Below are 13681 nucleotides of genomic sequence, written 5' to 3' on the forward strand. Positions count from 1 at the left end.
ATCGAATGGATCCTAAACTATTGTATCCAAAGAATTGGTACCTAACTCGATCCGAACCGAAAACCGAGTGAATATCCAAAGATATTTGAAATGTAAATATATATTTGAAAATATTATTTATAATTATATGTATAATTATTATAATAAATTAAATAAAACTATAAATTAAATACATTAATTATTTTCAATAATTTGTGTATTTTTAGATAAAATATGATAGTTTGAATAGAAATACTCAAACAAAACAATGTCTAATGAGTATTTTTGGTTATTTTGTACATTTGGATATTTTGAATATGGTTACCGTGGGTACTATTATACGAATCTGTTTTAGATACATTGGTTATTTAGTTATTTTCATGTTTCTTTATATTAGTACCGAACCCACCCAAAATTTTGTAATACCCGAACGAAGTCTAATTTTAAAATTCGAAAAATCCGATACCTGAAAGAACCGACCATACCCGAATGCTCAGTCCTAATTAATTGTGATAGGCGAGAAATGAGTGAATGACACATGCATGCAAGACCATATGTCACATGAGGTAACAAAGTAAACATTCTAAAGGACACTATAGATTCGCAACACCTACTCTCTCAAAACTGACATACTAGAATTCCTATGCGTAGAAACTATCTAACATCACACAGTCAAAGCTTATACTGCTTAAAAACTCACAAATCTCTTAGCAAATGGTGACGAAACAACCGCTGGAGCTTTTCATAATAGCTTGGCAGCGTCTGATAAACTCAAAGCTAGAGCTTTGTTCGAGCAACAATCTCTCAACGTTGTGATCCACAACAACATAACCAGGTACCTCAGCCGTGAAATCATGCTGCAGAAGAAAATTAGATCATTGGTCATTTGTTTGTAGCTGACAATAATTACAATGAAGAGGGTGATGAAATATATTTGAGCAGCACCAGCATTGAACACGGGACTATCCTAAAAAGGTACAATAATGGACAATTGTATTTAAATCCATCGAACAGAGCAATCTACATTACAGTTTAACACAACACTCCTAAACATAACATACCACACTGTAGAAAATTTGGGAAAGTACGCTCATTTGCCCAAATCAAAACTGCTTTCACTCAACATGGAAGGTCAGTCATGCTTACTAAAATATGGTGTATACTATAATCTACAAACACAGCTAAACACATAATACAACACTTTAAACCACTGATTCGCGCGAAGCGCGAACAAACCACTAGTGATTACTATAAAATATATTGCTAATCCGAAAGATTACACACACAAAATGAAATGCTTTACAACATAAACACATTATACAATCAATGTCCAAAGAAAGACACTGAACAAAGCACAAATGAAAGTCTTAGACAAGGACAAAAGAATGCTCTGAAATGACCATAAAACAAAAAGTGAAAAATGAATGCTGTCTTCTTCTTCTTCTTCTCTTGAATCATCTGAACAAAGCTTGAATCTCTTCAAGCGTTTTGCCTTTGGTCTCAGGAACCCAAAGACTCACAAAAGCCACAGTGAATCCACAAACCAAAGCATAGAGAGTAAACGTTCCACCACTGCTCCAAGCTAAGAGCATATTTGCAGTCATTGTGACTAACCACGAGACAAACCAGTTAGCCAAAGTTGCTATACTTCCGGCTAAGCCTTTGATATTCACTGGAAGAATCTGTTTTTTTTTTACAACATCATAACTATTAGTAATAAATTAGACCCCCTTTTGTTTTTGACGTTAACATCTAATATTCAGGTATGTACCTCAGACATTATCAGCCATGGAATTGGTCCCATCCCTAGAGAGCAAGTAATAACCATAGTCTGTAAAGATGTAAAGAAGAAAATTATTTTTTGGTAATAACAATGCAATAATGTATATATATACAACAAAACTTACCACAACTCCAACAACAGAGACCATGCTTAGAATGTTGTACATATCCGAGTCAGGTGATACGAATTCCTAACAAGAGATGACAAACTCAAGAGTTAACTTGAAACCCTACATTTCAGGAGAAAATTTAAAATACCTTAAGGTAAAATGCGGCTGCTACAATCACCAGGCTAATCGTCATCCCTATAGAAGAGATCTGCATTTTAAGAGGAAAAGCTAAATCATTTGCTTGCATTTACACAGAGTTTGTTAGATATATATATATATATATATATATATATATATATATATATATATATGTGTGTGTGTCAAATAAATAAATCCTCACCATGAGCAGAAGTCGGCGACCTGATTTATCCACCAACCATGTCGCTACTGCAGTCGCCACTACCTGGTTTAGAATCAACACAACTGTTAGAAGTGGAAACTAATGTCTCCTAGATTTAAAGAAGGATGTTATATTACCTGAACAGCACCAACTCCAAATGTTGCTACATTACTTGATGAGACCCCTAAGTGAATAAAATGGGAACAAAGCAGAGCATAATCACTTAAAGATATTTGTTTATTCTTCTCTTAGGAACATTCCAAGAATCAAGAAAAACATTTGACTCTCTCTCTCTCTCTCTCTCTCTCTCTCTCTCTCTCTCTCTCTCTCTACCTGCAGATTCAAAGATTGTACTCGAGTAGAACAAGACGCCGTTAATTCCTCCAAGTTGTTGAAGTACAAGAAGTCCTATACCAACCTGTAACACATAAATTCACAGGAAACATGTGAGTTTCTCACACACTGAGATAAACTTAGCTCCAGAAGGAGGTAAGAGTAAGTGTACCATTAGTGGGAAATAGTATCTCCTACGCTTGAGGTCTACAAACCGAATTGCAGAGCGTTTCGTAGATGATGCCACAGATCTCTGTATATTAATAAAAAATAAAAAAAAAAGGCATTTTTAGCAATCCTAAACTCGTTACATATTGAAACCAGCGTCATGTTTGAGCCAATACCTTGATCTCATTAACCTCAATGGTGATATCAGTATCAAAACCACGAAGAACTTGCAACGAAGTTTCAAAATCATCTGTTAAACCCATCTTTGCCTACATTTTTTTTAACACCAAGAAAAAAAAAAGATAAATAAAACAACAGACTCAACGATATAGGCAAAATAAGGATCTAAGGACTTACCAGCCACCGAGGAGATTCAGGGATGAAAAACAGACCAGGTATCAATAATGTACACGGCAATACTCCTTAAAAAGACAAAAGAAGACAATCAAGAAAGTGATTAGACCGTATATGGTTTCTCTTAAAACAAAAAGTTCAAAAAATTGTAATGAGAGAGTTACCCAAAACTGCAAGAATTCTCCATGGAACAAAGAGACCAAGTAGATATGCCAACATTATCCCAATTGTTACAGAAAGCTATAACAACCAATGTTTACTGTTAATATAAACAATCAGAGCTCATAACATGCAAAAAAAAAAAAAAATGAAGCAACTTGACAAACCTGGTTTACAGAACCTAAGGCTCCTCTCATGTTCTGTGGCGCGATCTCGGCTATATATACAGGCACCTAAAATTAATCCAGATTCAAAGTTGTGTAAATAATATATATATTTGATTTTACTTTGTTCTAAAATAAAACATTAATTCCTGGAATCAAAGAAGCTAGTCTGGTCTAGTGTTACCGTATAAGATATGATCCCCACGCCGAAACCTTCTAACAATCTTCCCATGTACAGAAAAGAAGTATCCTAAACCGAAGAGAAAAAAAAAGAATGAGTTTAAGAGTTAGAGAGACAGACCAACAACAACATCAGAAACTTACTTTGGCAAACGATATTGAAAGCCAGCCAATAATATTGGGAATTGCAGCAATCATCAGAGACTGTCAAAAAAAGAAAACCACATAACAGTGATTAAGATAGAGCAAGAAAGAAGACAATCAAGAAACAAAATTCTCTTACCCCTTTTCTTCCGATGTATTCAGCAATCTGACCACTCGCAATTGCACCAACCATAGCACCCACATTGGATAGAGACCCAAACACAGAGTACTAATACATGAAAGAAACCCCAAGAGTCAGAATACTACTATTGAGCAACAAAAATAGAAAGTTGTATGTACCTCTGATACAGTTAAGCCAAGATCCCTAGTAATATCAGCTTGAGTTGGAGAAGAATAACCACACTGAACAACCAACACACAATAATAAGAACTTTCCCCATTCTAATAAGTTCCATTGATCAAATTAAAGAAAGATGTGATTGTTTTGTCTTACAGTGAAACCGAATTGAATAGGACCAAGTGCAACGATCAAAACACAAGCTAAGACAGAGATGGAGCTGTCTCGAATGACTTGAGATGATTCCAACATGCTAGACTGCCTGGAACCCATCCGGTACCAACTTCCCGTGTGTAAGAATGGTCGCCGAAGATCATTTCTTCCCTCCTCCGTCTCCTCCCTGAAACTCATCTTTTTCTTCTGAAAAATATCGTAATCTTCAGAGAAGAAAGCTTTTATATGGGAAAATACAAAAACAGTGAAGCTTTCTTCTGGGGGAATTTTGATTTGGGAGATGCCTTCTCTGTCGTAGGTTGTGAACCAATGCGTGGAGAGACGCAGACAGTTTAGGAGTTTTCGACCTCACAGACACTTTCTCCTTTGATTCTTTTATAGAATTTCGGAATACAAACAAAAAATCATTATGTGGTGATTTTTGTTGTTCTTCATTTTTTTATTTATTGTCGACAAATAATAATGATAAAAAAATCTTGATTTAAAAGCATTTTCAATTTAATAGATTCGTCGAAACAAATAATACAATCCACTAGAAGTTTCATCTAAGTAATTACAATCGCTTTGATTTCTACGGATTTTATATAAGATTTGAACGAATCATCATTGACGCATGTTCACATATACGACCACTAAAAAATACTTTAATTTATCTATCTTTTTTTTTTCAACTAATTTATCTATCTTTTAGATACTCATTCGTATAATGTGTCTCTGCAGAGTAACTTATTACGTAAAAACTATTGCACTTCAAATTTTCATAACTATTACTTTATCTTCAAATTTATCAAACTCGTCCCACGTATTGGAACGCACTCAAGGTTGAGGTGGCCGTAGCTTATATATCATAAATCGTAATACCACTTTTGTCTGCGTGTGTTTAATACCATCTTCGTTGTTCTGGTAAACCATCTATTTTTAAGATATTTTATACATGTAATGATAATGACTAAGAGCATTATGAGACCCATTTAGAATTGTTAAAGCATGATTTGATGTTTTTTTGATAATAAACGTTTCTTATATCTCTTATTTAGAAAACATTTTTTAGCATTTTTAATTAAAAGTTAAGAAACGTATTTTATATTACGATAAGAATCTTACCCTAAGAATGCACTGATCATCATCTAATAAACTTTCCATATTGACAATACGTCAATACACTAGTTCTTTTTTATTAAACAAAAAAAGGTGACAAATGCAGTGGAAAGTTTAGCTAAAAGCTTTAATATACCCAAAAGCAATAAACAACAGAAACGGTTCTACACTTGCCTCGAAGACATGCATAATTGAGACGAAGTTTTATTATATTATTTTTCTGTTATTGAATGAGCTCTATAAATCGAGAGAAATCTAATTAGGTGGTGAATGAGGCCACGACAAAAAAAAAGACAGTAGATATCACACCAAACACGTCTTATTGGGGGTTATGATTCATAGGTTCTTCTAATTCATCCCCTACTTCACATATAAAAATACTATTTTGCTGACCCCAAACTGTAGATTCGTTTATATTCATTGGTTGTCTCGTCATCGTCTCTCACGTGTATGTGCCTATGTTCTCTTGATAACGTTTCCGGATCCCGACACAAGCTTTCTGTTTCACTGTTGTCCCCACTTCTTTAGTTGGAATCTTACAGTCGACGTCGACGATGCTTTTTATTTGTTTATCGAAGATATTTTTCAGTCTTCAATTCTAATACCTGTAATATGGGTTGTTCTGAAGCATTCGAAAATGACAGATCAAGAATGAATTACCATCATCAAACAACCAGTTATAGATAATTACTATAAACTAAATGTAATGTGTGAATAATTACAGATTCAGCTTCGACACAATAAGTTATATGTAATTTATGTTTTAATTCATTTCGGGCCATAAAAAATGATTAAACAACTAGGAAAGGTATCTCTTCTTCTGCTCAGTGGAGTATGTTTCATTGTTGCTCATATTTCACTGAACACCACCATGTAAACGATAACATTGACATATACTAAAGTTTTTCTTTGCAACAATGAATTATTATCATATATACAACTTACAACTAAAGGAAATTACTGATGTAATATGTGAATAAATAATTATTGGATCAATGGGCTTAAATTATTAAACATCTTAACAAGACGGGTTTGGGCTTTGAAATGGCCCAGTACATGTGACCTAACAAAACACATTTATTGGTCGTCGGAGCGTGAGGGTCACTCTCACAAAAGGCGCGCCCTAGAGAAGATACAACGACGGATCAGAGTCAGACTCGAGAGACGTGGCTTCTTCACTCGGAGAAGAAGAAGTTGTATATACAATCCTCACCCCTCCCCGACTAGGTGTTTTTCGATTCTCTTCTTTCTAAATCAATTCCAAAAACCCTAATTGATTTCAACATGGGCGAACAATCCTCGTCTCAACCACAATCTCCCCAACCCGAGACTCAAACCCTAATTCCGCCGCAATCAAACGGCGCATCCGTCAATTCAACCGAAGTCTCCGGCGATATCGTCTCATCCACCACCATCGACACCCGACGGATCACGGAACTAGGCAACGTCTCGTCTCCCCCTTCCAAAATCCCCCTCCGTCCCCGGAAAATCCGGAAGCTCACGCACGACGGCGAAGACGCTAAGGCGGAGGAGGATAACAACAAAACCGCCGCTAAAGGTAAACCGTCACGCGCTATAACCGTCCCGAGAATCCACGCGCGCCCCCTCACGTACGAAGGCGAGCTCGAGGCGGCGATTCACCACCTCCGCAGCGCGGACCCCTTGCTCGCGGAGCTGATCGACGTCTACCCTCCGCCGTCGTTCGAGTCCTTCCCGACTCCGTTCCTGGCGCTGATACGCAACATCCTCTACCAGCAGCTCGCCGCGAAAGCCGGGAACTCGATCTACACTAGGTTCGTCGCTCTCTGCGGCGGCGAGCACGTCGTCGTCCCCGAGACGGTCTTGGCCTTGGACCCTCAGCAGCTTCGTCAGATAGGAGTATCGGGAAGGAAGGCGAGCTACCTCCACGACCTCGCTAGGAAGTATCAAAACGGAATCTTGTCTGATGCCGCGATCGTGAGCATGGATGACAAGTCGCTGTTCACGATGCTGACGATGGTTAATGGGATCGGGTCGTGGTCTGTTCATATGTTTATGATCAATTCTTTGCATAGACCTGATGTTTTGCCGGTTAATGATCTCGGGGTTAGGAAAGGTGTTCAGATGTTGTATAACTTGGAGGAGTTGCCTCGGCCTTCGCAGATGGAGCAGCTGTGTGTTAAGTGGCGGCCGTACAGGTCGGTGGCTTCGTGGTACATGTGGCGGCTTATTGAAGCTAAGGGCGCATCAGCAACGAGTACTGTTTCACGAAGTGTTATGTCGTTGCCGCCGCCGTTAGACGACATTCAACAACAAGAACATCAGCAGCAGCAGTCACAGCAGCTTCTGGATCCTATGAGCGTGTTCAGTATCGGGTAAGTATGATCATCACTGCTACTTTCGGTGAATGCAAACTAAACGGTTTTTGTTGCTTTGTCTAAAAGATTTGTGGAATGTGTGTATAGTTGATAGTGATATACTTCTGTGTCTTGAGGATTAGAGGTATATAGGCAACTGGTAATGAGCTTTCATGTCATGTGTCCCAAAAACAACTGATGCTCTAAAACACCATCTAATAGTGAGTGAGTGATTCATTACCTGGATCGATGTTAAATTTTCAACAATTGTGAATTTTAGATTTATTGGCTTTCTTTCTCTCTGTATATATGTACTTGCTGTGCAGAATTCTCTTAAGGATTGGTCGTGCATAAAACCATTTTCTTGATTCTTTTTGACCCATCGTTAGATATATCAGTATGATTTAAAGCATACTGCATTGTTGTTTTATACGCTATTTCTGATAAACCTTGGATGACATCTTATAACAGGTCTTGGGGACAGTCATAACTGGGTCTCCTCTCGCTTTGCTGTCTTTGTTTGGAAGGCTTCTTATGTGAGATACTGTTCTTGTCGTTGGCGTAAAAAAAAGTCCGGGAGAAGGAATGAAAGTAACTCTTTTTGTATGCTGTGTGGGTTCATTTGAGACCACAAAGCTGACGAACTTAGTCGAGTTAGAGAGTCTGTAATGTAATTTTAAGAGTAGCTAATGAATGACAAAGGTGTTTTCAAGACGAGCTTCCTTTCTGTTTATGTCTGGAACAGACAGATACCCACACCTCATCCGTAATCGGTCTTTAAACCATCTAAAGATTCGTTGCTAACATCAAATCGACGTTTATTTTTTTTTCTAATTCGTCGTTGCTTGTATAAAAGCCCTAGTGAATTATACTGCCGCTAATATATCTCCATGTAATCGCGAGGTTGTCAGATAACTTTTTGGACAAGGATACCTGGAGGCCCGTTAACGGCCCAAACCTAATCAAGCATATAATAAAACTAATATCTGTAGGTACTAAATTTCAGTAGTCACGATTCGATCTCTGGTCGAGAGGCAAAAAGCATCCAAAGACTTGTTCGGTTGTACCCCGCCTTCGCCGTAACCGTTGTTCCTGTCGCCGGTGAGTTCTGTTCCTCCAAGTGTTGTCCTTAATTTCGTTAAGCTTTTAAACCCTAGTTCTCTTCTCGTTTTCTGTTTTATCGAAAATAAAAATTTATCTAGTGCAAGAATTATCCGGGGGGATGAATGTGCTAAGCTTCAATTCGTGCTTCACACTAACTGGTAATCCGATCTACAACTTATGTTCCAGGGAGGAGTTTTGAACACTTATAAAAAAACGGATCAATGAATGAAGAAGAGCCTTCAGGAAGTGGTGAAAAAGAATGTAGTATATCATTGTTTGATTATTCTGTTGAAAATTATTTGAAGGCAATGGAATCGATCAGTGATCTATGTAATGAAACTGGTATTGATATTGAGAAGACTGATCTCAACAGACTACCATCCTCTGTTACACTCTTGAGGTGAGTACAAGAGTCAGTTATGTGTATTCATTCATACAACGTTGATCTTAGTTTTAGCACTGTATAAATACCGTTGACAAGAAGCTATGCTTTAAGTGGTTGATATCATTCCAAACGGATTGTTTTTGTTTGTTTTAAGTAATTTTTATATCTTCTCTTCTATCCAAGAGACCAGCTGATCATTGTGAATTGCATTGTTAGTAGAAAAGATTCCACAATGTTTTCTACTCGTTGATTTTGATACTCAATCATCTAATCTCATTTAGGGAATGGAGGCATTTTAGTTATGAACCAAAAAGTTTTGGATTCTATAACGAAGCTGAAAAAGGCTGTGAACCAAAGGATGTCAACAGTCACACTTTGCCTCAATTTTCTTCTGCACGAGCTCCTAAGGTGTGTGCCTACTAAAACATTTTTATTTCAGTCTTGATTCTTACCTTCCATTGCTTCAACAGTAATGCTCTTTTGACTCTGTATTATTATTGGCGCAGGTTAAGATAGATGACGATGAATCATCATCACTTGGTGAACTCAGGTAATAATTTAGATTTACATGATCTGTAATTGTTTAAATCTCAACTTGTTCTGCTAGCTAGCAAAACTTACAGTGCTTGTTTGTGTGTATATATATCTTCTCTTGTCCTTTTGTTTCCTAGTCATTATCATTTATGTGATGATTTATTAACCTCTGCAGCAAGGATTTTGTTATGCATGTTGGAGGCTCTGTTTGGGCATTGGAGTGGTGTCCCAGAGTTCATGAAAATCCAGATGCTCTGGCAAAATGTGAGGTGATTATTTCATATTTTCTTTTTTTTTTTATACTTTACATAAATTAAAATCTTAGGTTTTCATTGCTGAGTTTTTTTTACTGTTGTGCAGTTTCTAGCTGTGGCTACTCATCCGCCTCAATCATACAGCCACAAGATAGGCGTTCGACTTTCAGGCAGGGGCATTATTCAGATATGGTGCGTTATAAATGTCAAATGCAACAACGATAGCGCCAATATATCAGGGAAGAAGACAGCAAAGCCTCAAAAGAAACCATCCGTTGAGGTTAATAATAAAGGAGAACCTAAAAAGCCGAGAGGCAGGCCTAGAAAGCATCCAATAGAGACAACAACAGAGTCTAAGAAGCCAAGAGGAAGACCTAAAAGGAAGTGCAGTACTGCTGACCTTCCTGTTGAGCTTGACGGTGACGTTCTATGCGTTGAAGCTTTGTCTGTTCGGTATCCGGAAGAGCCAGTTGTTCCCGAAACTAAAACCAACGATGAAAGCTCAGGACAAGTGTTGTCTTCAGAAAATGCAAATATCAAACTCCCCGTACGGAGAAGAAGAACAAAAACCCAACGTGCTGAAGAAGCTTGCAAACCGGCCATGTCAGAAGATAGTGAAGCTGTTGGAAACAACGTGCCAGGCGAACAATCCGCAGGTATCTCTGAAAACATTGCTCTTCCAAGGGTAGTCTTATGCCTGGCACACAATGGAAAAGTTGCCTGGGATATGAAATGGCGTCCCTTATCTCCAGATGATTCTCTTGATAAACATAGAATGGGGTATTTAGCTGTCTTGCTGGGGAATGGATCTCTGGAAGTGTAAGTCAGATACTTCTCTTTCTTCTTTCATCCTCCTAATGCATGTACTATGAGAAATGATGAACAACTTTATGCAGGTGGGATGTTCCAATGCCTCAGGCAATATTAGCTCTATATTTGTCTTCAAAGAAAGAAGCGACTGATCCTCGTTTTGTGAAGCTGGCTCCCGTTTTCAAATGTTCAAACTTGAAGTGTGGTGATTCACAGAGGTTAGTACATGTCTTACATTTCCTTTTTTTATGTTTTCAGAGTCGCGTACATCAAACATATGATTGATTCTTGCTCATCTATTATCGTACAGTATTCCTTTGACAGTTGAATGGTCGAGTTCTGGGAACCCTGACTTCTTACTCGTTGGTTGCCACGATGGCACGGTAAATATTATATTTTCTTCACCAGTTTCACTATGTTCCTATTTCCTTTTTCTTTCATATGTGTAAATGTATTGAGGAATAAGAATTGCACTGCTTATTTGCTTTGGCTCTGTTTTTTATTTCCTTGCATCAGGTTGCTCTCTGGAAGTTTTCTATAACTAAATGTTCAGAAGGTATTACAACCTGACATTTTTTTCCCTATGCCAGATAGTTTTTTTCACATTGGGGCTAGAGAAGTGATTTGTTGGTTTCACATTTGTTTTTCAATTATTTTATTTTTGGGTGCAGATACAAGACCTTTGCTTGTCTTCAGCGCAGATACATCTCCTATAAGGGCAGTTGCATGGGCTCCTGGTGAAAGGTCAGTGACATGAAATCACACCCATAAGATCATTAATTCTCGTATTCCGTTTTTGCTTTCATTCAGTTGGAGACTAGTATATTATTCTAACGAGAAATAATCGAAGTAATTTCTTAAAAAATTTCCAGTGATCAGGAAAGTGCAAACGTAATAGCTACTGCTGGACATGGAGGCCTCAAGTTTTGGGACTTACGGTACATTTCATATATAGCAGCTGCATACATCTCCTTTCTTTTAAGTTTCGATATTGATTTTGAATATTTATTTTGCGTTACTACATATCTTATTGCTTGCTTCCTATGTTTTTTTTTCTGTAGTGATCCATACCGTCCTTTATGGGATTTGCATCCAGTACCAAGGTTTATTTACAGCCTCGATTGGTTACCAGACCCAAAGTACTAAATCGTTTCTCTTTGTTCAGTTGATTACAGTCTTTACGATCAATCATCTGGAGTCCTCATTTAAACAAACTTGGTTTTTCAAATTTTCATCTGCAGATGTGTCTTGTTGTCCTTTGAGGATGGAACAATGAGAATCCTAAGCTTGGTGAAGGTTGCCTACGATGTTCCCGCAACCGGAAGGCCTTACCCTAACACAAAACAGCAAGGGCTAAGCGTCTATAACTGTTCATCTTACCCCATCTGGAGTATTCAAGTTTCACGGCTTACAGGTTAATGTGCTCTTCATGTATTGTGCTTAAATTCTTATTACACATCACTGACATAATGTCTTAACTTCATCAGGCATGGCTGCTTACTGCATTGCAGATGGGTCCGTTGTTCATTTCCAGGTCTGTTTATAAAGTCGTTTAATTTTTCACTTCACCTTTTGTGTTGTGTATTTTCTGAAGATTTTCTTCTTTTGTCTTGTTGGGGTTCTTACAGCTTACGACCAAAGCAGTGGAAAAAGACCCGAGAAACCGGACACCTCACTTCCTCTGTGGACGACTGACAATGAACGATTCCACCTTTATAGTGCATAGCCCAGCGCCTAACGTGCCAATCATGTTGAAGAAGCTGATTAGTGAGAACGGTGAAAAAAAATGAAAAAGTCTCTTGAACGAAGACCGAACACATCTGGTTTGATGGTCAGCCTCTAGGGGGGTTTAAAAAACTGAAAAACCTGGAGATGGGAGAATGGAACTGAACTGGATAATGTACCATTGAAAAAGGGGATGTTAAAAAAAAATAAAAGAGGGGGCAAAAAGACTTTATATGAAATATTGGGAAGGAAGGAAAAACAGAGATTTCAGGCTGGGGCTAAGGGGGAAGGAATTGGGAAACAGCTTTTGAGGGGGGAAAGGGGAAGTTATTAAATAAACATTATTTTTTAAGTTTAAAAATTAACTTTTTAAAAAAGTGATTGGAACGACTTAACAGAGCAAACAATCTACCTCAGAATGTGTTCAGATGGGTTCAGACAAGGTCAGTTTTAAAAGAAGCGCGTCAGTAAAACAAATCCAGAGCAAAGCCTTTCCGGAACCTAATAATGGTGGGGTGCAGAGGCCGGTGGAATGATGAAAAGAATTGGAGTGTTCTGGGAGTCAGCTCTACCGGAAAGTTGGCGGTCAAGAGGACGCGCGCCCACGTTAGTCAATTCCGGAAGAAACAGGTGACATGAATAAATACCAGTTGGGTTGAATAAAAAAAACCAAATCGAAGGGAAACTGATTACTCCAAATCCTACTTGAGGTAGTATAAATAAAACAAGGACAGATGAAAACATGAGGGGGAGAGTTAATATCCACTGAGAAGCAAGTCAGGCAAACATAATAAAAATAATGAATTAAAAAAAGGGAAAGTGACTCCTGTAGGATCATTAAAAACAGAGAGAAAGGAGGAAACAAGTAAAACTGCGTAGACAGAAACAAAAAGTCGAAAGACAAGAAGTGGAAAAAAAAGGAAAAATCTATATGGTAGTTGTAATAATTCTGCATTGACGGCCGTGAAATCGATTTTTTTCTGTAATTTTTTTTTTTTTCTTTTTAGCTTCCGCTGCTTAAAGCCTTGCTTCTTTCCCGGTAGAGACAAAACACGTGGCCAGGCGGAGTGACTCCATTAGGCGGTCAGAGACACAGCTCTTGCTTAAAGTTGTTGTTGTGTGTTACGGGAAAAGTTCTCCCTCTCTGAGGAGGACTTCGGTTGCAGATCGTTGAGATCAAACAAAGGGTTTTGAAGTATATTTATTTGAAAAATTAAAAAGGTTCAGGTGATAACACTGTTCTGGTTGAA

General features: G+C 37.9%; 3 protein-coding genes across 4 annotated transcripts; 2 read left to right on the forward strand and 1 right to left on the reverse strand.

Moving 5' to 3' along the window:
- Window positions 1-1218: 1218 nt before the first annotated feature.
- Window positions 1219-4634, reverse strand: LOC106346955 (sugar transporter ERD6-like 4). Its single transcript, XM_013786433.3, has 17 exons — window positions 4168-4634; window positions 4014-4076; window positions 3853-3942; window positions 3714-3773; window positions 3574-3639; window positions 3393-3458; window positions 3231-3306; window positions 3070-3134; window positions 2889-2981; window positions 2717-2797; window positions 2545-2629; window positions 2349-2395; window positions 2212-2274; window positions 2020-2079; window positions 1887-1952; window positions 1751-1810; window positions 1219-1661 (listed from the first exon to the last, which is right to left on the reverse strand). Exons 1-17 carry the CDS (start codon window positions 4360-4362, stop codon window positions 1434-1436), a joined length of 1464 nt encoding a protein of 487 aa, XP_013641887.1. The 5' UTR covers window positions 4363-4634; the 3' UTR covers window positions 1219-1433.
- Window positions 4635-6374: 1740 nt separating this feature from the next.
- On the forward strand, window positions 6375-8331 carry LOC106346954 (alkylbase DNA glycosidase-like protein mag2). Its single transcript, XM_013786432.3, has 2 exons — window positions 6375-7637; window positions 8091-8331. Exons 1-2 carry the CDS (start codon window positions 6568-6570, stop codon window positions 8107-8109), a joined length of 1089 nt encoding a protein of 362 aa, XP_013641886.2. The 5' UTR covers window positions 6375-6567; the 3' UTR covers window positions 8110-8331.
- A 209-nt stretch (window positions 8332-8540) lies between these two features.
- Window positions 8541-12549, forward strand: BNAA06G13690D. Of its 2 annotated transcripts, none has more exons than XM_048782498.1 (15): window positions 8541-8720; window positions 8910-9123; window positions 9390-9516; window positions 9615-9658; window positions 9818-9911; window positions 10003-10715; window positions 10793-10924; window positions 11017-11089; window positions 11223-11262; window positions 11378-11450; window positions 11579-11644; window positions 11768-11845; window positions 11948-12120; window positions 12194-12240; window positions 12335-12549. In XM_048782498.1, exons 2-15 carry the CDS (start codon window positions 8945-8947, stop codon window positions 12494-12496), a joined length of 2001 nt encoding a protein of 666 aa, XP_048638455.1. In that variant the 5' UTR covers window positions 8541-8720; window positions 8910-8944; the 3' UTR covers window positions 12497-12549. The 2 variants fall into 2 exon arrangements, with proteins under 2 accessions (XP_048638455.1, XP_048638456.1); XM_048782499.1 differs by having other exon boundaries at window positions 9818-9906; window positions 12335-12514.
- The last annotated feature ends 1132 nt before the right edge of the window (window positions 12550-13681 follow it).

The sequence above is a fragment of the Brassica napus genome, chromosome A6 (genome assembly GCF_020379485.1).
Source record: "Brassica napus cultivar Da-Ae chromosome A6, Da-Ae, whole genome shotgun sequence".
NCBI lineage: Eukaryota > Viridiplantae > Streptophyta > Magnoliopsida > Brassicales > Brassicaceae > Brassica > Brassica napus.